This window comes from Scyliorhinus canicula, chromosome 6 (assembly GCF_902713615.1).
Source record: "Scyliorhinus canicula chromosome 6, sScyCan1.1, whole genome shotgun sequence".
In the NCBI taxonomy this organism is placed as follows: domain Eukaryota; kingdom Metazoa; phylum Chordata; class Chondrichthyes; order Carcharhiniformes; family Scyliorhinidae; genus Scyliorhinus; species Scyliorhinus canicula.
The window spans coordinates 13,176,312-13,200,656 of record NC_052151.1 but is presented as its reverse complement, the minus strand read 5'-3'; the positions used below and the strand labels follow the sequence as shown (position 1 = coordinate 13,200,656).

Genomic DNA, 24,345 nt, shown 5'->3' with positions numbered 1-24,345 from the left:
AGCCCGTCCTGCCAGCTGACATCATGGGACCTGCCCCTTCATTTTTTCTCAGCTATGAGGCAGATGATACGGCAGAGCATGGCAGCTTTAACGCCGTTTTTCTCACTCACTGTACCATTTAGCCAAAAATGGTAAAATTCTGCCCCTTGGGTGAGTATGTGAAGAACTGTGGACTGTTACTTTCCAAGGCTCTTGGACTGTTAGTGGGTTTTCATAGTTTGTAACTTCGTCTAGTGTAGCATTGAAAAGTATCAGGAAAGTGCAAAAAAATACCAGGGGTGATAATATTCTTGCTACATGTGTAAAGATAGTTCCCCAGTGGGGTTAGTCGATAAATGGAATGAGCAACAGAGCTATACAAACCAGCAAGTCCCATCTAGTGCAGATTTATACCAGGAGCTAGTATATTTCATTTCTAGTGAAAATCCTCTTTGTTTTCTTTGCAGGTTGTGTTTAATACTCTAAGCCTTGTGGGTGTTTCCAAGAAGATTGTGACGAGTGACGAAAAGAGGTAAAGGAGCCGGAACTCAGTGAAAAATAGCTACTGAAGGGTTAGGGATGAGGGTGGGCAGGGACCATAGCTAAATACAACAGCCTTCTCCAATCAGAATTGACTCCTCCAATTCTTTGCCTTATAAGTCAGCAATATGCTCATTCCAGGTCAGTTTTTATTTAGTTGATTTCTCTGTCTTGCACATAGGGTGGTATCTATTTGCGGCAATGGGATTCTCACCCGGCTGCTTGAAAGGGTGGGGTCAGCAGCAAGAGTTGGCTCACAGTGGCCTGCCCCCTTCCTAATTGTGGAACGGTCACACGAGATTACAAGTTGGTTAAACTTACAGCACCTTTCAAAAAAGAGGGAGGGAGAAAACAATGACCTCCAGGCCATGTTGGCTTAACATCAGTGATGCACGATCAAAGACTACTAAAGCGAGGTTGTAGTCCAACTGAAGGCTTTAATAAGCTAGATGTTACCCCCAGCAGCTCAGGTACAGAAAGGAAGCTGCTGGGGTGGCACAGGCTCTTATACCCCGCCTTGCAGGGCGGACCTACCATACAGGCCCGACCAATGGAAAGCATACATTATCTACCAATGGTGTTCCCAGTGGAGGGGAGGGGACTTCAAATGCACCCTTTCTGTACGTGAGCTGCTGGGGGAAACGTCTAGCTTATTAAAGCCTTCAGTTGGACTACAACCTCGCTTTAGTAGTCATTGATTGTGCATTTGAAGTCCATGCTGAGGCGTTCAAAGGGACGGGAAGCCTTTATCAGGTGAGCTTTCTCTGGCCGGTAGAAGTGCGGCTTGCACTCCGCGCATATTTGGCAATTCCTGGTGGCTGTCCTGACCTCCTCGATGGAATAGGGCAGATTGCGGGTCTTGACAAACTGGAAGAAGCGGGTGACCCCCGGGTGGCAGAGGTCCTCGTGGAGGGCTCGGAGGCGGTCCACTTGTGCGCTGGCACCTGTGCCGCGGGACAGGGCATCAGGAGGCTCGTTTAGCTTCCCGGGACGATACAAGATCTCGTAGTTATAGGTGGAGAGTTCGATCCTCCACAGCAAGATCTTATAGTTTTTTATCTTGCCCCGCTGTGCATTATCGAACATGAAGGCAACCGACCGTTGGTCAGTGAGGAGAGTGAATCCCCTGCCGGCCAGGTAATGCCTCCAATGTCGCACAGCTTCTACTATGGCCTGGGCCTCCTTTTCGACTGAGGAGTGGTGAATTTCGGAAGCATGGAGGGTGCGCAAGAAGAAGGCCACGGGTCTGCCCGCTTGGTTGAGGGTGGCCGCCAGAGCTACGTCAAACGCGTCGCTCTCGACCTGGAAAGGCGCGCATCGTGGCCTTTGCAATATCTGCTATGATGCGGCTGAAGGCCTGGCGGGCCTCCATCGACAGGGGAAAGACTGTGGATTGGATCAGAGGACGGGCCTTGTCTGCATAGTTGGGGACCCACTGGGCGTAGTAAGAAAAAAAACCTCGGCAGCGCTTCAGGGCCTTGGAGCAGTGAGGGAGGGGAAACTACATAAGGGGGCGCATGCGTTCAGGGTCGGGGCCTATAACTTCATTTCGCACTAAGTAGCCGAGGATGGCTAGGCGGTCGGTGCTAAACAGGCATTTATCCTTGTTGTATGTAAGGTTAAGGATTTTTGCGGTCTGGAGGAATTTTCGGAGGTTGGTGTCGTGGTCCTGCTGGTCGTGGCCGCAGATGGTGACATTATCGAGATAAGGGAATGTTGCCCGTAAACCGTATCGGTCAACCATTCGGTCCATCTGTCACTGGAAGACCGAGACCCCGTTAGTGACACCGAAAGGAACCCTTAAAAAGTGGTAGAGCCGCCCATCTGCCTTGAAGGCAGTGTACTTGTGGTCACTCGTGCGGATGGGGAGCTGGTGGTAGGCGGACTTAAGGTCCACCATGGAGAAGACCTTGTATTGCGCGATCCTGTTTACCAGGTTGGATATACGGGGGAGAGGGTATGCGTCCAGCTGCGTAAACCTGTTGATGGTCTGATTGTAGTCGATGACCATCCTATTCTTCTCCCTGGTCTTTACCACCACTACTTGAGCTCTCCGGGGACTGTTGCTAGCTTGAATGACTCCTTCCCTCAGTAGCCGTTGGACCTCTGACCTAATAAAGATCCTGTCCTGGACACTGTACCGTCTGCTCCTGGTGGCGACGGGTTTGCAATCCGGGGTCAGGTTCGCAAACAGGTAAGGCGGATCGACCTTGAGGGGCGCGAGGCTGCAGACAGTGAGGGGGATATAGGGCCGCCGAATTTGAAAGTTAGACTTTGGAGGTTACACTGGAAGTCTAACCCTAGGAGTGTTGCTGCGCAGAGGTGGGGAAGGACGTAGAGCCGGTAATTTTTGAACTCCCTTCCCTGGACCATGAGGTTTGCTACACAGAACCCCTTTATCTCTACTGAGTGGGAACCGGAGGCCAAGGAGATTTTTTGATTAACAGGATGGATGGGCAGAGGACGGCGCCTTACCGTGTCGGGTTGTATGAGGCTCTCCACGCTCCCAGAGTCGATTAAGCAGGACGTCTCGTGTCCGTTGATTAGCACCGTTGTTGTAGCAGTTGAGAGTGTTCGAGGCCGAGACTGGCCCAGGGTCACCGAGGTTAAACGTGGCAGCAGCTGGGTTTTCTCGTCGGGCAGTGTGTGGTCATCTGCACCGAGGTCCTGGGAGTCCATCCAAGATGGCGGCGCCCACTGGTCACACGTGGCTTTGGGTGCACAAAATGGCGGCGCCCGTCCATCACACACGGCGTCAGCGTAACAAGATGGCGGCGCCCGGAGGCCACACGTGGCCCTGGAGGAGGAAGATAGCGGCGCTCGCTGGCTACACGGGGCCCGTGGAGAGGGTTGTAGTGGCAGTCCGCATTTGCTTCCGGCGACCGCCCGGGCCTGGCGTACCGCCACGAAGTGGCCCTTTTTGCTGCACCCTTTCCAGGTGGACGAACGGGCTGGGTAGCGCTGTCGGGGGTGTTTGGCTTGCCCGCAAAAATAGCAGCGGGGCCCCCCCAGGCCGTCTTGCAGTGCAAGCTTGTTGGGGGTGAGTGGGGCATTGCCTCGGAGTCGGCTGCAGAGGGATTACACGCTGCCCAGGGGGCTGCCGCGCGGTCGGGGGCGTAGGCGCGGGCGTTTTGGGAGCCACATCCAGGGAGCCGTCAAGGGCCCGAGCCTCCTTGAGGCCTAGAGTTTCTTTCTCCAGCAAACGCTGGCGGATTTGAGAAGACAGCATACCCGCAATGAAAGCGTCCCGAATCAACAGTTCTGTGTGGTCGTTTGCTGAAACTTGCGAGCAGCTGCAGTTTCTCCCCAACACTAGGAGCGCACGGTAGAATTCTTCCAGTGACTCACCAGGAATTTGTCGCCTTGTTGCTAGTAGATGCCGGGCGTAGACCTGATTCACAGGGCGAATGTAATGTCCTTTCAGCAACTCCATCGCGGCATCGAAGTCGTCCGCGTCCTCGATGAGGGTGTAGAGTTCTGGGCTCACCCTCGAGTGCAGGATCTGCAGTTTCTGTTCTCTTGTGGGTGTGTTTTCTGCCATTCTGAGGTAGCCGTTGAAGCACGCTAGCCAGTGGTTGCAGGTTGCTGCCGAGTTTACTGCGTGGGGGCTAAGTTGCAGCCACTCCAGCTTGATTCGGAGCTCCATTCTTTAAATCTAGCTTATTAAATTGATGCACGATCAATGACTACTAAAGCGAGGTTGTAGTCCAACTGACGGCTTTAATAAGCTAGATGTTACCCCCAGCAGCTCAGGTACAGAAAGGAAGCTGCTGGGGTGGCATAATCTCCCAAACAGATAATCTCCCAAACAGAGAATCCAGCCCATAGTCTCTCAAACAGAGAATCCAGCCCATAGTCTCTCAAACAGAGGATCCAGCCCATAGTCTCTCAAACAGAGAATCCAGCCCATAGTCTCTCAAACAGAGAATCCAACCCATAGTCTCTCAAACAGAGAATCCAACCCATAGTCTCTCAAACAGAGGATCCAGCCCATAGTCTCTCAAACAGAGAATCCAGCCCATAGTCTCTCAAACAGAGGATCCAGCCCATAGTCTCTCAAACAGAGAATCCAGCCCATAGTCTCTCAAACAGAGGATCCAGCCCATAGTCTCTCAAACAGAGAATCCAGCCCATAGTCTCTCAAACAGAGGATCCAGCCCATAGTCTCTCAAACAGAGAATCCAGCCCATAGTCTCTCAAACAGAGAATCTAACCCATAGTCTCTCAAACAGAGGATCCAGCCCATAGTCTCTCAAACAGAGGATCCAGCCCATAGTCTCTCAAACAGAGAATCCAGCCCATAGTCTCTCAAACAGAGAATCCAGCCCATAGTCTCTCAAACAGAGAATCCAGCCCATAGTCTCTCAAACAGAGAATCTAACCCATAGTCTCTCAAACAGAGAATCCAGCCCATAATCTCTCAAACAGAGGATCCAGCCCATAGTCTCTCAAACAGAGGATCCAGCCCATAGTCTCTCAAACAGAGGATCCAGCCCATAGTCTCTCAGAGGATCCAGCCCATAGTCTCTCAAACAGAGAATCCGGCCCATAGTCTCTCAAACAGAGAATCTAACCCATAGTCTCTCAAACAGAGGATCCAGCCCATAGTCTCTCAAACAGAGAATCCGGCCCATAGTCTCTCAAACAGAGAATCTAACCCATAGTCTCTCAAACAGAGAATCCAGCCCATAGTCTCTCAAACAGAGAATCTAACCCATAGTCTCTCAAACAGAGAATCCAACCCATAGTCTCTCAAACAGAGAATCCAACCCATAGTCTCTCAAACAGAGAATCCAGCCCATAGTCTCTCAAACAGAGAATCCAGCCCATAGTCTCTCAAACAGAGAATCCAGCCCATAGTCTCTCAAACAGAGAATCCAGCCCATAGTCTCTCAAACAGAGGATCCAGCCCATAGTCTCTCAAACAGAGAATCCCGCCCATAGTCTCTCAAACAGAGAATCCAGCCCATAGTCTCTCAAACAGAGAATCCAGCCCATAGTCTCTCAAACAGAGGATCCAGCCCATAGTCTCTCAAACAGAGGATCCAGCCCATAGTCTCTCAAACAGAGGATCCAGCCCATAGTCTCTCAAACAGAGAATCCAGCCCATAGTCTCTCAAACAGAGAATCCAGCCCATAGTCTCTCAAACAGAGGATCCAACTCATAGTCTCTCAAACAGAGGATCCAACCCATAGTCTCTCAAACAGAGGATCCAGCCCATAGTCTCTCAAACAGAGAATCCAGCCCATAGTCTCTCAAACAGAGAATCCAGCCCATAGTCTCTCAAACAGAGAATCCAGCCCATAGTCTCTCAAACAGAGAATCCAGCCCATAGTCTCTCAAACAGAGGATCCAGCCCATAGTCTCTCAAACAGAGGATCCAACTCATAGTCTCTCAAACAGAGGATCCAACCCATAGTCTCTCAAACAGAGGATCCAGCCCATAGTCTCTCAAACAGAGAATCCAGCCCATAGTCTCTCAAACAGAGAATCCAGCCCATAGTCTCTCAAACAGAGAATCCAGCCCATAGTCTCTCAAACAGAGAATCCAGCCCATAGTCTCTCAAACAGAGGATCCAGCCCATAGTCTCTCAAACAGAGAATCCAGCCCATAGTCTCTCAAACAGAGGATCCAGCCCATAGTCTCTCAAACAGAGAATCCAGCCCATAGTCTCTCAAACAGAGAATCCAGCCCATAGTCTCTCAAACAGAGAATCCAGCCCATAGTCTCTCAAACAGAGAATCCAGCCCATAGTCTCTCAAACAGAGAATCCAGCCCATAGTCTCTCAAACAGAGAATCCAGCCCATAGTCTCTCAAACAGAGGATCCAGCCCATAGTCTCTCAAACAGAGAATCCAGCCCATAGTCTCTCAAACAGAGGATCCAGCCCATAGTCTCTCAAACAGAGGATCCAGCCCATAGTCTCTCAAACAGAGAATCCAGCCCATAGTCTCTCAAACAGAGAATCCAGCCCATAGTCTCTCAAACAGAGAATCCAGCCCATAGTCTCTCAAACAGAGAATCCAGCCCATAGTCTCTCAAACAGAGAATCCAGCCCATAGTCTCTCAAACAGAGGATCCAGCCCATAGTCTCTCAAACAGAGAATCTAACCCATAGTCTCTCAAACAGAGAATCCAACCCATAGTCTCTCAAACAGAGGATCCAGCCCATAGTCTCTCAAACAGAGAATCTAACCCATAGTCTCTCAGAGGATCCAGCCCATAGTCTCTCAAACAGAGAATCCAGCCCATAGTCTCTCAAACAGAGGATCCAGCCCATAGTCTCTCAAACAGAGAATCCAGCCCATAGTCTCTCAAACAGAGGATCCAGCCCATAGTCTCTCAAACAGAGAATCCAGCCCATAGTCTCTCAAACAGAGAATCCAGCCCATAGTCTCTCAAACAGAGAATCCAGCCCATAGTCTCTCAAACAGAGGATCCAGCCCATAGTCTCTCAAACAGAGGATCCCGCCCATTGTCCGACCGTTTATTTTGTGAAGGCCGTGTGTTTTATGTAGCGCGGCTGCTGGCTCCTCACTGGTCAGAGGATCGGTGCTGGGACCGCACCGATTTTTTTTCTTCGTAGAACTAGACACTTCCTCCGGACATAGCCTCAAAATCGGAGCATTCAGCCCAATATTCTCCCACCAGAGTTGAATTGCACCAATTTTATGATCCCCTTGCAGTCATATATCGGGATGGAATTCCATGTTCCATGCCATATTAATGACTTAGCTTAAAATAAGAGTATGGTATCAAACTTTGCTGATGATACCAAGCTAGGTAAGCTGTGGGGAGGGCAATGAGAGGCTGCAAAGAGATATAGGCAGGTTAAGTGAGTGGGCAACAAGATGGTGAATGCAATATAATGAAGGGAAGTGTGAAAAGCAGAACTGAATCCATAGATCGATAGAATCCATACAAGTGCCGAAGGAGGCCATTCAGCCCTTCAAGCCTGAACCAACCCTCTGAAAGATCATCCTACCTCGGCCCACACACCCGCGCTATCTCCATAACATGTAACCCCACCGAACCAGCGCATCTTTGGAGGCTAAGGGGCAATTTTATCATAGTCAATCCACCTAACCTGCACATCTTTGGAGGTTAAGAGTCAATTTTATCATGGTCAATCCACCTAACCTGCACATCTTTGGAGGCTAAGGGGCAATTTTATTACGGCCAATCCACCTAACCTGCACATCTTTGGACTGCGGGAGGAAATCGGGGCACCCGGAGGAAACCCACGAAGACACGGGGAGAATATACAAACTTCACACAGTTATCGAGACTGCAATTGGACCCGGGTCCCTGGCGCTGTGGGCCAGCAATGCTAACCACTGTGCCACCATGCCGAATATATTTTTTAAAATGTGAACTTGTAAGTGTTGATGTTCAAAGAGACTTGGGTGTGCTTGTACAAGGAGCACAGGAAGTTAGCATGCAGGTGCAGAGAGCTATTTGAAGGCAAATGACATGTAGGCTTATCGCAGTGGAAGTGGAGAACAAGAATAAAGTCTTGTTACAATTGTACAGGTTTTGGTGAGACCACATCTGGAATACTGCTTGCAGTTCTGATCTCCACATTTAGAAAGGATATACCCGTATTGGAAGTGATACAGCAAAGATTCATTAGATTGGTCCCTGGGATGAGGGGGTTGCCCTGTGATGAGAGGCTAAGTGAATTGGGCTTATATTCTGTGGAGTTTGGAAGAATGAGAGATTCAAACCTATAAAAATCCTTTAGGGGCTGGGTAGGATAGACGTTGAGAGTTTTTGTCCACAGTATCAGGATAAGGGACTGGCCATTTCGGAGAAATTACTTCACTCAAAGGGTTGTGAATTTTTGGAAATCTACTCCTGAGCATTGTGGCTGCTCTATCATTGAATACATTTAAGGCTGGGATACACAGAGGTTTGGTCTCTCAGGGAATTCAGGATATGGGAAACGGACAGGAAAATGGATTTGAAGCCCAAAATCAGCCAAGACCATATTGACCGGCTGAGCGGGTTCGACAGACCATATGTTCTACTCCTGCTCCTATTTCTGGGGCTCTTTTGTTCTCCTGCATTTTCCACCATCATGGATTCCAGTCTTCAGCCAATTAGGTTTGCTCCACGTGATTTAAGGAGCCAGCTAACTACATTGGATACAGCAAAGTCTGTGGGCCACAGCAACATGCCAGCTGTAGTACTCAATGCTGCAGAATTGGCATCAAAGGGACCAGGAAAGAAGTCAAAATATTTTAGACAGGCAAAGAGGAACTCTTAAAGGGGATAGCTGGAACGAATAGCGCAAATGCATTTAATAGGAAGTTAAATATCAGGGAGAAGGGAATAAAGGATTATGCTGATTTGGTAAGGTGAGGAAGGATGGGAAGAGGCTTTGCCCCAAACAAATAGAACTTCTTTCTCACAATAACAAATAATGCCAATCTCCCTTTCTTCTTCACAGCTTTAATGAGGCCAGTGAAATGCTTGTTAACGAGAGGGACATCCAGATATATCCTGCTCACTGCATCGAGAACTGCACCTCCTGTGATATAAAGGTACTTAGAGAAGCCACAAATAAAAACATTTGAAATGGCTTCTTGCAGTTTGTGTGAGTGTGGGAAAGGAGCAACATTTTGTTTTGTGTTTCACTCGGTGTCTCCCACTGGTTCAGTAGAGGCCAGTAACTCCCAATAGACAATTTTCAGTCAGCATGACAGTGATTTGGGACTCGTTCACACAGAATCACCATGGGCTGGTTTAGCTCAGTGGGCTAGACAGCTGGTTTATAATGCAGAAAAAGGTCAGCAGCGCGGGTTCAATTCCCGTACTAGCTGAGAATTCTGAATTTTCCCTCTGTGTACCCGAACAGGCACCAGAATGTGGCGACTAGGGGCTTTTCACAGTAACCTCATTGCAGTGTTAACGTAAGCCTGCTTGTGACAATAAAAGGTTATCATTATTATGATAGATCTTTTGCAGGTGTTTTTATGTGTTGGGGTAGAGTATGGAAGGGTCATTCTGTCGTTGGAGTGATATGTCTTGCCTCACAGTAAAGATTTAATCATGAAAATTAACTGGGGGAAATGGAACTGGATTCCTTTCTCACAGCATATGTGACTTCAGGTCATGTTACCCTGGGTAACGGCAGCACGGTGGCCCAGTGATTAGCACTGCTGCCTCACAACGTCGAGGTCCCAGGTTCGATCCCAGCTCTGGGTCACTGTCCGTGTGGAGTTTGCACATTCTCCCCGTATTTGCCTGGGTTTCACCCCCACAACCCAAAGATGTGCAGGGTAGATGGATTGGCCACGCTAAATTGCCCCTTAATTGGAAAAAATGAATTGGGTACTCTAAATTTTTTTTTAAATGTTACCCTGGGTGACAGGACTGATTACTGTGGAGATATAGAACACAGCACAGAACAGGCCCTTTGGGCCTTGATGTTGAGCCGAGCATTGTCCGAAATCAAGATCAAGCTATCCCACTCCCTGTCATTCTGGTGTGCTCCATGTGCCTATCCAATAACCGCTTGAAAGTTCCTAAAGTGTCCGACTCACTATCACAGCAGGCAGTCCATTCCACACCCTAACCACTCTCTAGAGTAAAGAACCTACCTCGGACATCCCTCCTATATCTCCCACCCTGAATCTTATAGCTATGCCCCCTTGTAACAGCTACATCCACCCGAGGAAATAGTCTCTGAACATCCACTCTATCTATCCCCTCACCATCTTATAAACCTCTATTAAGTCGCCTCTCATCCTCCTCCGCTCCAAAGTGAAAAGCCCTAGCTCCCTCAACCTTTCCTCATAAGACCTATCCTGCAAACCAGGCAGCATCCTGGTAAATCTCCTTTGCACCCTTTCCAATGCTTCCACATCCTTCCTATAGTGAGGTGACCAGAATTGCACACAATACTCCAAATGTGGTCTCACCAGGGTGATGTATAGTTGCAGCATAACCCCGCGGCTCTTAAACTCAAGCCCCCTGTTAATAAACGCTAACACACTTTTGGCCTTCTTCACGGCTCTATCCACTTGAGTGGCAACCTTCAGAGATCTGTGGACATGAACCCCAAGATCTCTCTGTTCCTCCACATCCCTCAGAACCCTGCCGTTGACCCTGTAATCCACATTCAAATTTGTCCTACCAAAATGAATAACCTCGCACTTATCAGGGTTAAACTCCATCTGCCATTTTTCGGCCCAGCTCTGCCTATCAATGTCTCTTTGCAGCCTACAGCAGCCCTCCACCTCATCCACTACTCCACCAATCTTGGTGTCATCAGCAAATTTACTGACCCACCCTTCAGCCCCCTCCTCCAAGTCATTGATAAAAATCACAAATAGCAGAGGACCCAGCACTGATCCCTGTGGTACACCGCTGGTAACTGGTCTCCAGTCTGAAAATTTTCCATCCACCATCACCCAGTGACTGTGTTAGCCTTGGTGCCAACCAATATAACCACTCCCAAAGATGGTAATCTGGTGGTAGATCATGATAAGTTTTCCCCTGTGTTTGTATTGTACAGGGAGAGATGATTAGCTTCCACATGTAGCTGCTGCAGAAGGAAGACATTTCCTATCACAATTTGGACAGTGCACTAACTCAGTTTTCTTATCTTTCATTGAAGACGTGCAAACTATGTGGACATTGTCTCTCGACCAGGCTGAAGTCTGTCCTGGAAGAAGCTTTCCTGGAGCATGTGAATCGAGGAAACACCAGACGTGTGGTTCCTCAGCCAATGGTAATAAACTTGTTCTAATTGATAAAACACACAGGGGTAAATTCAGCTTGGGAGGAGGGAGAGAGAAAGAACCACAGGAACATTCAAATAGAAAAAGAGGCAGAGCCCTTACTGTCGAGAGTAAAGAGGCCACTTGTGTAGAAGAGGATTGTACAAAATATAAAACAACATTACTTTGCATCAAACAAATCAAATTGCCTACTTTGAACTGTGGCCCCCTCAATGTTATTTTTTTAAAGTATTTTTATTTGACAGATTTTCACCATTTTCTCAATACAAAAACGACACCAACCAAACAAAAAAAAACGAACCCCCCCCCTCACAACAATCAACAGTAACCAACTTCTGAAAGTGCCTGATGAACAACCGCAGGAATTGTAGAACCCCTTCTTCACCCCCTTCAGCTTGAACTTCACCTTCTCCAGGGTCACAAACTCCAGCAGGCCTCCCCGCCAAGCCGAGGCACAGGGTAGACAAGCTGACCTCTACCACAACAGGACCCGTCAGCGAGGCGAAGGCTAAAAAACCTGCCCCTACACCCGCCTGCTGTTCAGAACGGTCCGACCCCCCGAATATGGCTTCTAGGGGCCCGAGCTGGACACCCACATGTAAGACGCCTGGGATTGTACAAAACACTGTCCTCCAAAACCTTTCCAGCTTCAGACAGGACCAAAACATATGAACATGGTTCACAGGGCCCCTCCCACATCGCTTACAGACATCCTCCACCCCCTCGAACAGCCGGCTCATCCTTGATTTTGTGAGGTGCGTCCTGTACACTACCTTCAGCTGATCAACTCTAAACTCGCACATGAAGTCGAGGCATTTACCCTGAGCAGCACCTCACATCGCAGTCCCTCTTCCAGCGCGCCCCCCCCCCCCCCCCCCCCCCCCCCCCCCCGCCAGCCAGTTCCTCCTCCCACTTCACCTTAATCGCCTCCATGGACACCCTATCCTCCTCCAGGACCTCCCGTTATCACCGAAGCGGCCCCCCTCTCCAACACCCCCGCATCCAGGAACGAGGAGGCTGGTACTATCGGGACGGTCGGGGAAACCTTCCTTGCAAAATCCTGCACTGCATGTGCCTATTTTCTAAATGGAAAAGTGCTCAGAAAATCAGAAGCACAAAGGGACTTGGGAGTCCTTGTCCGCATTTCTCTAAAGGTTTTTGTGCATGTTCAGTTGGCAGTTAGGATGGCAAATGCAATGTTAGCATTCATGTCGAGAGGGCTAGAATACAAGACCAGGGATGTACTTCTGAGGCTGTATAAGGCTCTGGTCAGACCCCATTTGGAGTATTGTCAGCAGTTTTGGGCCCCGTATCTAAGGAAGGATGTGCTGGCCTTGGAAAGGGTCCAGAGCAGGTTCACAAGAATGATCCCTGGAATGAAGAGCTTGTCGTATGAGGAACGGTTGAGGACTCTGGGTCTGTACTCGTTGGAGTTTAGAAGGATATGGGGGGATCTTATTGAAACTTACAGGATACTGCGAGGCCTGGTGTTGGTCGTTCTGGGTGAGTGTGCTTAACACTCAATTTGGCTCTGTTTCTTGTCCTAAGCTCTGGAGTCGCCAGGTGCCGTTAAGACACTGCCACAGGCTTCAAGGTGAAGTTCAAAGCAATAAAACCGTATACCAATTAGTAAGTCCAAACAACTAGAGTTTATTATAATACAATTATAATAACTACCCATGCACACGCTAAAAGGATTAAACTTACTCCTACCGCTAAACAACTAATACTTATCTCGAAGGAACTGCTGGGTCAGGGAACAAGGCCTCTTGCTCTGCTCTGGTCTGCAGACTTCAGGTTGGTATCAATTAAAAAGGGGGTCAGGAGTGCCTATCTCTGGTAGCGGTCGTTGGGAGGCACTTACTTGTTGGTGGCTGCTGTCCGAAGGCTGGATCAGGAGACAGGAGCCAGGAGACTGAACCATGTGTGGGACCTTTCTTTTATAGGTCCCAGGGGGCCCGCGCCCCTTTGGGCGGACTCCCTTACCTGCTTGGAATCGATTGGGTCTCTTCCCAATCGATTATGTTTGAACCCTCCAATCATGGGGCAGTTCCTCGGTCGCTGGGGCGGTTCTTGGGCATTATTGTTTTGGGCTTCTCTGGCTCCAAAGGGTCTGGCCTTCCATAGAATGTATCGATCTGTGTTTAACTTGTTTCCATTGTATCTGGGGATCGCCCGGTATTGCCTCATTAGTATGTTAACTGGTTTCTTTTCACACTGCTGGCTGGTTTCTGCAACAGTCAAAACTGGTTTCTGCAGTCGTCCCAATATACAATCGCTTTGCAATCTGTTTGCCTTACAACATGTCCATTTTCCCTGCATTCCTTGCAATCTTCCATTTTGTGTTGAGCAGCGGCCACCCAGGTGGCTACACTGGACAGAGTGGACGTGGCGAGGATGTAGGAAAAACTAGAAGCAGAGGACACAGGGACGATCCTTTAACACAGATGAGGAGGAATTTCTTCAGCCAGAGGGTGGTGAATCTATGGAACATTTTGCCGCAGAAGGCTGTGGAGGCCAAATCACTGAGTGTCTTTAAGACAGAGATAGATTAATAAGGGGATCAGGGGTTATGGGGAGAAGGCAGGAGAATGGGGATGAGAAATATGATTGAATGGCAGAGCAGACTCGATGGGCCGAGTGGCCTAATTCGCCTCCACCACCATGAAAAAGTAAATCATCGAATACAGTTTGTGTATTGGATAGAAAAACCCGTTCCCTCGGATGTAAGAACCTCCATGGGTCCACTCCTCCCACCTCCCTCATGAGCCCAGCCAACTACATTGTGTCCCCCCCCCCCCCCCCTCCCCTCGGACTGGGCCAGCAAGCGCAATTGAGACCTGTCCACCTTCGGTTCCAACACCATGTTCCAGCCATTTCAGGAGGGTGGAGTGTGCTTTTTCAGTGAGAGCAGTAACCAGGGGGCTGTTGGAAGGGTAAGTTTTCCTATTTTAAAAACTTACCTTGCAGGAGTAGTGCGTGGGAGGAGCTGAGCGGGACCGGTAAGTTTTCCTATTTAAAAAACTTACCTTGCAGGAGCAGTGCGTGGGAGGAGCTGAGTGGGAGCGGTCAAATTGCACTCTGGGAAGGTGAGTGAACTGATATATTTGGGCAGCGGCTAAACCCGAGACACTACACGTGTAGTGTCTCCCACCCGCCCTCCTCCTCTAACCAAAAGAAAAAGACTGGTGATAAGGAGCAGCAGCCTTCAGATTTTCGGCAGGAGCAGTGGCGAGGGGTCGTTGGGAAGGTAAGTTTACCTCTTTAAAACTTTACAAACTTACTTTGAAGAGTGACATCACAGCAAGCAGTGGCCTGATTGGCTGGTAAGGAAAGTGCTCCAATTAGCAGCAGCTTGGAGAAATGTAACTCTTGGTGTGTTGGTGAGTATTGTGATTGGTAAGTAAAATCTTTGTTCCTTTCACTTATTAATTATTTGATAGTATATTTTGTAGTCAGTTAAGGTAAAGGGTAAAAATGGCAGGAGATCCCAGACCCGTGTTATGCTCCTCGTGCTCTATGTGGGAGTTCAGGGACGCGGCCGATGCCCCTGACTCCTTCATGTGCGGGAAGTGTGTCCAGCTGCAGCTCCTGTTTGACCGCATGACGGCTCTGGAGCTGCGGATGGACTCACTTTGGAGCATCCACGATGCTGAGGAGGTCGTGGATAGCACATTCAGTGAGTTGGTCACACCGCAGATTAGGATTGGTGAGGGAGACAGGGAATGGGTGACCAAAAGGCAGAGAAAGAGCAGGAAGGCAGTGCAGGTGTCCCTTGCGGTCATCTCCCTCCAAAACAGGTATACCGTCTTGGATACTGTTGGGGGAGATGACTCACCAGGGGAAGGCAGTAGTAGCCAGGCTCATGGCATCGTGGCTGGCTCTGCTGCACAGAAGGGCGGGAAAAAGACTGGCAGGGCTATAGTCATAGGGGAGTCAATCGTAAGGGGAGTAGACAGGCGTTTCTGTGGTTGAAAACAAGACTCACGAATAGTATGTTGCCTCCCGGGTACACGGGTCAGGGATGTCTCAGATCGGCTGCAGGACATACTAAAGGGGGAGGGTGAACAGCCAGTTGTCGTGGTGCATATAGGCACCAACGATATAGGTAAAAAACGGGATGAGTCCTACAATCAGAATTTAGGAAGTTAGGAGACAAGTTAAAAAGTAGGACCTCAAAGGTAGTAATCTCAGGATTGCTACCAGTGCCACGAGACAGTCAGAGTAGAAATTCAAGAATAGTCAGAATGAATACGTGGCTTGAGAGATGGTGCAGGAGGGAGGGGTTCAGATTTGTGGGACATTTGGAACCGGTTCTGGGGCGGTGGGACCATTATAAACCGGATGGTCTACACCTGGGCAGGACTGGAACCAATGTCCTAGGGGGTGCTTTTGCTAACACTGTTGGGGAGGTTTCAAACTAATGTGGCAGGGGGATGGGAACCAGATTAGGAAGTTAGAGGTCAGTAAAGAGGCAGCAACTAAAGCCAGTAAGGTACTGGATAATAAACTCAATGTGACTAAGGGGAAGAGTAGACGGGGAAGAGATGATGATCGCAAAGGGACAGGTGGTCTGAGGTGCATTTGTTTTAATGCGAGAAGTGTAGCAGGTAAGGCAGATGAACTTAGGGCTTGGATTAGAACCTGGAAATATGATGATGTGGAGATGCCGGCGTTGGACTGGGGTGAGCACAGTAAGAAGTCTTACAACACCAGGTTAAAGTCCAACAGGTTTGTTTCAAACACGAGCTTTCGGAGCACGGCTCCTTCTTCAGGTGAATGGAAAGGCTTGTTCCAGAAATGTTTATATAGACACAGTCAGAGATGCCCCGGAATGCGAGCACCTGCAGGCAATCAAATCATCAAAGATGCAGAGAGAGAGGTAACTCCAGGTTAAAGAGGTGTGAATTGTCCCAAGCCAGTTCAGTCGGTAGGCCTCTGCAAGTCCAGGCTTGTTGGTGGGGGCCGAATGTAATGCGACATGAATCCCAGATCCCGGTTGAGTCCGCATTCATGCGTGCGGAACTTAGCTATAAGTTTTTGCTCAGCAATTTTGCGTTGTCGCGTCTCCTGAAGGCCTCCTTGTAGAATGCTGACCCGGAGATCAGAGGCTGAATGTCCTTGACTGCTGAAGTGTTCCCCAACTGGAAGGGAACAGACCTGCCTGTTGATAGATAGCTGCTGATAGGCAGGTCTGTTCCCTTCCAGTTGGGGAACACTTCAGCAGTCAAGGACATTCAGCCTCTGATCTCCGGGTCAGCATTCTACAAGGAGGCCTTCAGGAGACGCGACAACGCAAAATTGCTGAGCAAAAACTTATAGCTAAGTTCCGCACGCATGAATGCGGACTCAACCGGGATCTGGGATTCATGTCGCATTACATTCGGCCCCCACCAACAAGCCTGGACTTGCAGAGGCCTACCGACTGAACTGGCTTGGGACAATTCACACCTCTTTAACCTGGAGTTACCTCTCTCTCTGCATCTTTGATGATTTGATTGCCTGCAGGTGCTCGCATTCCGGGGCATCTCTGACTGTGTCTATATAAACATTTCTGGAACAAGCCTTTCCATTCACCTGAAGAAGGAGCCGTGCTCCGAAAGCTCGTGTTTGAAACAAACCTGTTGGACTTTAACCTGGTGTTGTAAGACTTCTTACTGTGGAAATATGATGTTATTGGTATTACTGAGACTTGGTTGAGGGAAGGGCAGGACTGACAACTGAATATCCCAGGGTACAGATGCTTCAGGAGGAATAGAGAGGGAGGTAGAAGGGGTGGAGGAGTTGCATTACTGGTCAGAGATGATATCACAGCTGTGATTAAGGAGGGCACTATGGAAGATTCGAGCACTGAGGCAATATGGGTGGAGCTAAGAAATAGGAAGGGTGCAGTAACATTGTTGGGACTTTACTACAGGCCTCCCAAAAGCGAGCATGAAGTAGAGGTACAAATATGCAGACAGATTATAGAAAAATGTAGGAGCAATAGGGTGGTTGTGATGGGAGATTTTAACTTCCCCAACATTGAATGGGATTCATGTAGTGTTGGAGGCGTAGATGGAGCAGAGTTTGTAAGGAGCATCCAGGAGAGTTTTTTAGAGCAGTATGTAAATAGTCCAACTCGGGAAGGGGCCATACTGGACCTGGTATTGGGGAATGATCCCGGCCAGGTGGTTGAAGTTTCAGTCGGTGATTACTTTGGGAATAGCGATCACAATTCCGTAAGTTTTAGAATGCTCATGGACAAAGCCGAGAGTGGTCCTAAAGGAAAAGTACTAAATTGGGGAAAGGCAGAGTATAACAAAATTCGGCAGGAGCTAGGGAATGTGGATTGGGAGCAGCTGTTTAAGGGTAAATCCACATTTGAAATGTGGGAGTCTTTTAAGGAAAAGTTGATTAGAGTGTAGGACAGACATGTCCCTGTGAAAATGAGGGATAGAAATGGCAAGATTAGGGAACCATGGATGCCTGGTGGAATTGTGAGACTAGCTAAGATGAAAAAGGAAGCATACATAAGATCGAGGCACCTCAAAACTGATGAAGCTTTGGAGGAACATCGGGAAAGTAGGACGAATCTCAAACGCGCAATAAAGAGGACTAAAAGGGGTCATGAAATATCTTTGGCTAACAGGGTTAAGGAAAATCCCAAAGCCTTTTATTCATATATAAGGAGCAAGAGGGTAACTAGAGAGAGGATTGGCCCACTCAAAGACAAAAGAGGGAATTTATGCGTGGAGTCAGAGGAAATGGGTGAGATTCTTAATGAGTACTTTGCATCGGTATTCACCAAGGAGAGGGACAGGACAGATGTTGAGGCTAGGGATGGATGTTTAAATACTCTAGGTCAAGTTGTCATATGCAAAGGGGAAGTTTTGGGTATTCTAAAAGACATTAGGGTGGACAAGTCCCCAGGACCGGATGGGTTCTATCCCAGGTTACTGAGGGAAGCGAGGGCCGAAATAGCTGGGGCCTTAACAGATATCTTTGCAGCATCCTTGAGCACGGGTGAGGTCCCGGAGGACTGGAGAATTGCTAATGTTGTCCCTTTGTTTAAGAAGGGTAGCAGGGATAATCCAAGGAATTATAGACCTGTGAGCTTGACGTCAGTAGTAGGCAAACTGTTGGAGAAGATACTGAGGGATAGGATCTATTCACATCTGGAAGAAAATAGACTTATCAGTGATAGGCAGCATGGTTTTGTGCAGGGAAGGTCATGTCTTACAAACCTAATAGAATTATTTGAGGAAGTGACAAAGTTAATTGATGAGGGAAGGGCTGTAGATGTCATATACATGGACTTTAGTAAGGCGTTTGATAAAGTTTCCCATGGCAGGTTGATGGAAAAAGTGAAGTCATATGGAGTTCAGGGTGAACTAGCTAGATGGATAAAGAACTGGCTGGGCAACAGGAGACAGAGAGTAGTGGTGGAAGGGAGTGTCTCAAAATGGAGACGGGTGACTAGTGGTGTTCCACAGGGATCCGTGCTCGGACCACTGTTGTTTGTGATATACATAAATGACCTGGAGGAAGGTATAGGTGGTCTGATCAGCAAGTTTGCAGATGATACTAAGATTGGTGGAGTTGCAGATAGCGATGAGGACTGTCAGAGAATACAGCAAAATATAGATAGATTGGAGAGTTGGGCAGAGAAATGGCAGATGGAGTTCAATCCAGGCAAATGCAAGGTGATGCATTTTGGAAGATCTAATTCAAGAGCGGACTATATGGTCAATGGAAGAGTCCTGGGGAAAATTGATGTACAGAGAGATCTGGGACTTCAGGTCCATTGTACCCTGAAGGTGGCAACGCAGGTCGATAGAGTGATCAAGAAGGCATACAGCATGCTTGCCTTCATCGGAAGGGGTACTGAGTACAAGAGTTGGCAGGTCATGTTACAGTTGTATAGGACTTTGGTTCGGCCACATTTGGAATACTGCGTGCAGTTCTGGTCGCCACATTACCAGAAGGATGTGGATGCTTTAGAGAGGGTGCAGAGGAGGTTCACCAGGATGTTGCCTGGTATGGAGGGTGCTAGCTATGAAGAAAGGTTGAGTAGATTAGGATTGTTTTTGTTGGAAAGACGGAGGTTGAGGGGGGACCTGATTGAGGTCTACAAAATTATGAGAGGTATGGACAGGGTGGATAGCAACAAGCTTTTCCCAAGAGTGGGGCTGTCAGTTACAAGGGGTCACGATTTCAAGGCGAGAGGGGGAAAGTTTAAGGGAGATGTGCGTGGAAAGTTTTTACGCAGAGGGTGGTGGGTGCCTGGAACGCTTTACCAGCGGAGGTGGTAGAGGCGGGCACGATAGTATCATTTAAGATGCATCTAGGCAGGTATATGAACGGGCGGGGAATAGAGGGAAGTAGACCTTGCAAAATAGGAGACAGGTTTAGATAAAGGATCTGGATCGGCACAGGCTGGGAGGGCCGAAGGGCCTGTTCCTGTGCTGTAATTTTCTTTGTTCTAATCCCCGCTCCCCCCCAACTATCACCTCATGGGTATCCTTCTGTGTGATTCTAGTGGGTACAACCTTTGGTTTAAATTCACCTTTCAGTATCCCCTGCAGTCTAGACACTTCGTACCATCCATGATTGAAAAAACAGAACTGGGACTCCAGTCCAATCATCCACATTAGTATCAGCCACGAGGAGGAGCCCTTAAAAGCAGCATGTCAAATATCCCCAATTTAGACAAGTTAATGACAAATTGGAATATGACTTTTGGGGTGCTGGGTGCTAGGTTACACATTGATGCCCAATCTCCTAATGGCATCCCCTGTATTAGAGCAGAACCCTGATCCTTGGAGGCCTTGATGACACAGAAATCTCTGAGAGATCTGCCCTCCTACCTCTGAGACTTCACATTAATTTTATTGTAGTGTTAATGTAAGCACACTTGTGACAAGAATAAATATTATTATTATAAGATTGAATATAGCCCAGTCTAATCTCCTAGTTGAACATCAACAAAAACCCATTTACGCTGTCTATCTGGGGTTCGCACTGAAGTTCTGTTGGCTGATTGAGAGAACTAGAGGGGGACTTGCCACTATCTCAAAATTAAAATTGAATTGAGTTTGAATTCAGTACCTTATCAGCCTAAGCCCATAACACAGAAATGCCTGTATTAAATTGCAAATGAGTCCCTCTCACTTAGTGAATACCTATTAATGATTATTGCAGCAGGGAATGGTTGGAGTTGACACAAACTGTCTGTGTAAAGGGACTTTTACTCGCCATTTAACCCATGTTATTGTTGGGATCCTGAACAAGAACCCAACTATTTTCAATTTGTAATCCTGGGGAAATATTACTGCACCACTGGAGTGATAACACAGACCAATCGGTATCTTTATGTTCAAATAAACTTTAATTTAATCACAGAATTAACCACATTAGCAACAAAGAAATGGCTTTACAGTTAATAGTTACAACATTCCTTAAGTAAAAGAAGAATACGAAATTTACTTCCTAAACCTGCCGCTATATTTCAATTAAGCAAACCAATATGTATTAAATACCACTTATGAATAAAGTTAACAAGCAGACTTTTACATGCTCTTCTTTGTGCATAATCTTTGGTGAGAGAACGTTTCAGGACCAAACTGAAACACCTCTGTTTAGATTAGAGTTCTAGGACCTATTGAGTCTTCAGGCAGACCTGGCTCCTCCCATTAGCTACATCACCTCCGCCCAAAGCAGAAGACATTCTTTTCTTTCTCTTCTTTCAAGATTTCCTTTGACTTGTTAGCCAGGACCAAGCATAATACCCCTCATTAATTATCTACACCCCAGAAGTCATTCAAATCTAAACAATATACCATTAGCTAGCAATGGTTGTCAAGATCTATTAGCAGAACACCTCACCTGCTAATCAATGATTACTTCACTTTTACAACACCTTAATCACCACTCTAATAGTCATAATGTCTGAATGCATCTTAACCCAGGTTTTAATAACATTACTGCAAAAATATATAAAATGTAACAATTTCTTACATTCATCACACTATACTTGGTGATTGTGCTTGTTTCCCATCTTGACTATCTGTTTGTCATCTTGATCCGGAAAACTTTGCAAATATAATATATGTATATATTAAATATACTTTATATTTATACATGGAAATACTAAATACATGTATATATATATTTACGCACAAATCTAGATTAATTTAAACCTAGTTAACATATTGAAGAGGGGGCATGCAGAGTGGAGTGATGTCTTCACTCATTGAGAAACGTTCACCCACACATTGATAATCTTACAGGGTCAACAGGACATGCAACAATATCAACCTTTGGAAGACAACAGGCTAATGGAAGCCAATCAACTAATGGCATGGTGGTTCCGAGGAAAGTGTCTGCAGGATGCAGGCTGGTGCGTGTGACAGAAAATCTCAAGACAGTTAATTCAAGAAATGGAAGCACTTTGCTCTTAAACTGGCTGTGACTCCCCCTGCTTAGGGCCCAGGATATATGTCTGTGTGAAGCTTCTGTGGTAGAAATAAATCTTTTCCAAGCAATGCTGCTCACAAACCCAATTACAAAACTAACAACCATCATCCTCCAGGACAGTAGAGTGGCAACTGTGCCCGAGTGGTGCGATATTAACCAGAGTTAAAGATATACCTTTCTCTAGGTATATCTCTAGAACGTAGAGGGAGGACTGGCCCTTAGAAGTATCACTGATCCTAGGATTATAGTGATACAGCTCTTTCTTGTTGGTGTCATCGTGCCCCAGGACTGAAAAGGTACAACTAATACCTTACTGGTGTCATCTATCCAAGGACTTCAGGAATCGTAGTGGGTGGGACAAAGATTTGACAGACCAGCAAAAGGTCCGTTAACTTTGGGCAGGCAATTCCAGTCCATAAAACAGCATGGACCGTGTTATTTGCTTGAAAAAAATGAATGGATGAAGACCTTAAATTAAGCACTTTGAATCAAAAAATGTTAACTGTATAACTTGGTCAGCTTTAATGAATGATGCATCTTAACAGGTTAGTAGGGCAGCACAGTAGCACAGTGGGTAGCACTGTTGCTTCACAGCACCAGGGTCCCAGGTTCAATTCCTGGCTTGGGTCACCGCCTGTGCGGAGTCTGCATGCTCCCCCCCCCCCCCCCCCCCCCCCCCGTGTCTGCACGGGTTTCCTCTGGGTGCTCCTGTTTCCTCCCAAAAGTCCAGAAAGATGTGCATTCGGAATTCTCCCTCTGTGTACCCGAACAGGCACCAGAATGTGGTGACTATGGGATTTTCACAGTAACCTCATTGCAGTGTTAATGTAAGCCTACTTGTGACAATAAAGATTAATATTATTATAACTGGAGGGAAGTATGTGCCATGTGATTTGATTCTTCATTCTGTGCTGGAATTGCCTTATTTTCTGGGGCTGGTTTAGCTCACTTGGCTAAATCGCTGGCTTTTAAAGCAGGCCAGCAGCACGGTTCTAATTCCCGTACCAGCCTCCCCGGACAGGCACCGGAATGTGGCAATTAGGGGCTTTTCACAGTAGCTTCATTGAAGTCTACTTGTGACAATAAGCGATTTTCTTTCATTTCATTTTCAGCTCTTAAGTGTGAGATATAGTTTCAAACGATCTCAATTTACAAAAACATTCTGGGTCTCTACACAAATATAAATTACTGGAAATCGTGCATTATCTTTCAGACATTATGTTGTTGATAAACCGGGCCCTCATGGCTGGGAGATGGATTATGGAGAAACAATTTGCAGGGAGGGAGCTGTATGGCATGTCACTGAACATCCTGCAGAGGGAGTCAGCCTCTCATGTCTCTTTGCCAATTCTGAATTGAGTAATTGGTGACAAATAAAGTCAAGCATGCAGTACAAAACCTGTATGTCTAAAATATCAACCAATGTGACATGTTGAAAAGCTCCTTCCATCATGCCAAAATTGGATTTCAACCATATTGCTAAAGAAGAACCTTTTGGGAGTTGTTACTGTGAAGCCAGTTATGTATCTTGAGCTTGGTGTCTACCAGACAGATAAATAGGAACCAAAGTTTTCAACTTCTATATACTGGAAGCAGCATTTGAAGGGATTTGGTTAGTGTGCATAATCTGGGGCTGGTTTAGCACAGGGCTAAATCGCTGGCTTTGAAAGCAGGCCAGCAGCACGGTTCAATTCCTGTACCAGCCTCCCCGAAGAACAGGTGCCGGAATGTGGCGACTAGGGGCTTTTCACAGTAACTTCATTTGAAGCCGACTCGTGACAATAAGCGATTTTCATTTCATAACCGAATCATAAGATTGGGCAATGCAGTATCTCATGGTGAGTTCTGCTACATCAACCGTTAACATAAGGGGCCCTGATACCATCTGTCAGTCGGGCAAAATGCCTAATGACTAACTAATAAGATAAACGGGATATAGAATTGTGCAGCATCAGAAGGCCATTCAGCCCATTGTAACTATCCTGACTCTAAAACTGATATCCACTTAGTTCCATTTCCCATCTCTTTCCTTTTTAAATTGTTCTTCAAATATTTATCCTCTTCCCTTTAAAAGTAAGTATGAATTCTGCTTTTACCAGTGTGCTTGCCTGACAAGCAGTACTGAATGAGAAGAGATTTCCTCAAGTAAATATGAGGAAGACTGAAGCTATTGTCTTCTGTCCTTGCTACAAACTCCGTACCCCAGCCACCAAGTCCATCCCTCTCCGTGGCAACGATATGAAACCAAACCAATCTGCTCACAACCTTGGTGTTATTTTTGATCTCAAGATGAGTTTCTGATGACATATCCGCACCATCACCAAAGATTGCCTATTTCCTCCACTGTAGTATTGCCCAACTCCAACCCTGCCACAGCTCACCTACCCAAACCCTCATAAATGCATTTTCCACCTCCAAAATGGCCTATTTTATCACACTGCTGGCCAGCATCTTGCATTCTAAATACTAAAAAAAATGGTTTATTCATTTACGGGACGTGGGTGTCGCTGGTTAGGCCAGCATTTATTGCCCATCCCTAGTTGCCCTTCAGAAGGTGCTGGCTTCTTGAACTGCTGCAGTCCTTGAGGTGTAGGTACACCCACTGTGCTGTTAGGGAG

The 24,345-nt window shown here is 47.2% G+C and overlaps 1 protein-coding gene across 1 annotated transcript in view; it reads left to right on the top strand.

Moving 5' to 3' along the window:
• LOC119966927 (probable tubulin polyglutamylase ttll-15) overlaps nucleotides 1-22,358 on the top strand; it is a 74,756-nt gene extending 52,398 nt beyond the window's left edge. The window contains exons 4-7 of the mRNA XM_038798885.1: nucleotides 447-511; nucleotides 8,974-9,067; nucleotides 11,146-11,259; nucleotides 21,541-22,358. Coding sequence (XP_038654813.1) covers nucleotides 447-511; nucleotides 8,974-9,067; nucleotides 11,146-11,259; nucleotides 21,541-21,660 — 393 coding nt within the window. The 3' untranslated portion in view covers nucleotides 21,661-22,358. The remainder of the gene's footprint in view (nucleotides 1-446; nucleotides 512-8,973; nucleotides 9,068-11,145; nucleotides 11,260-21,540) is intronic.
• Nucleotides 22,359-24,345: the final 1,987 nt, after the last annotated feature.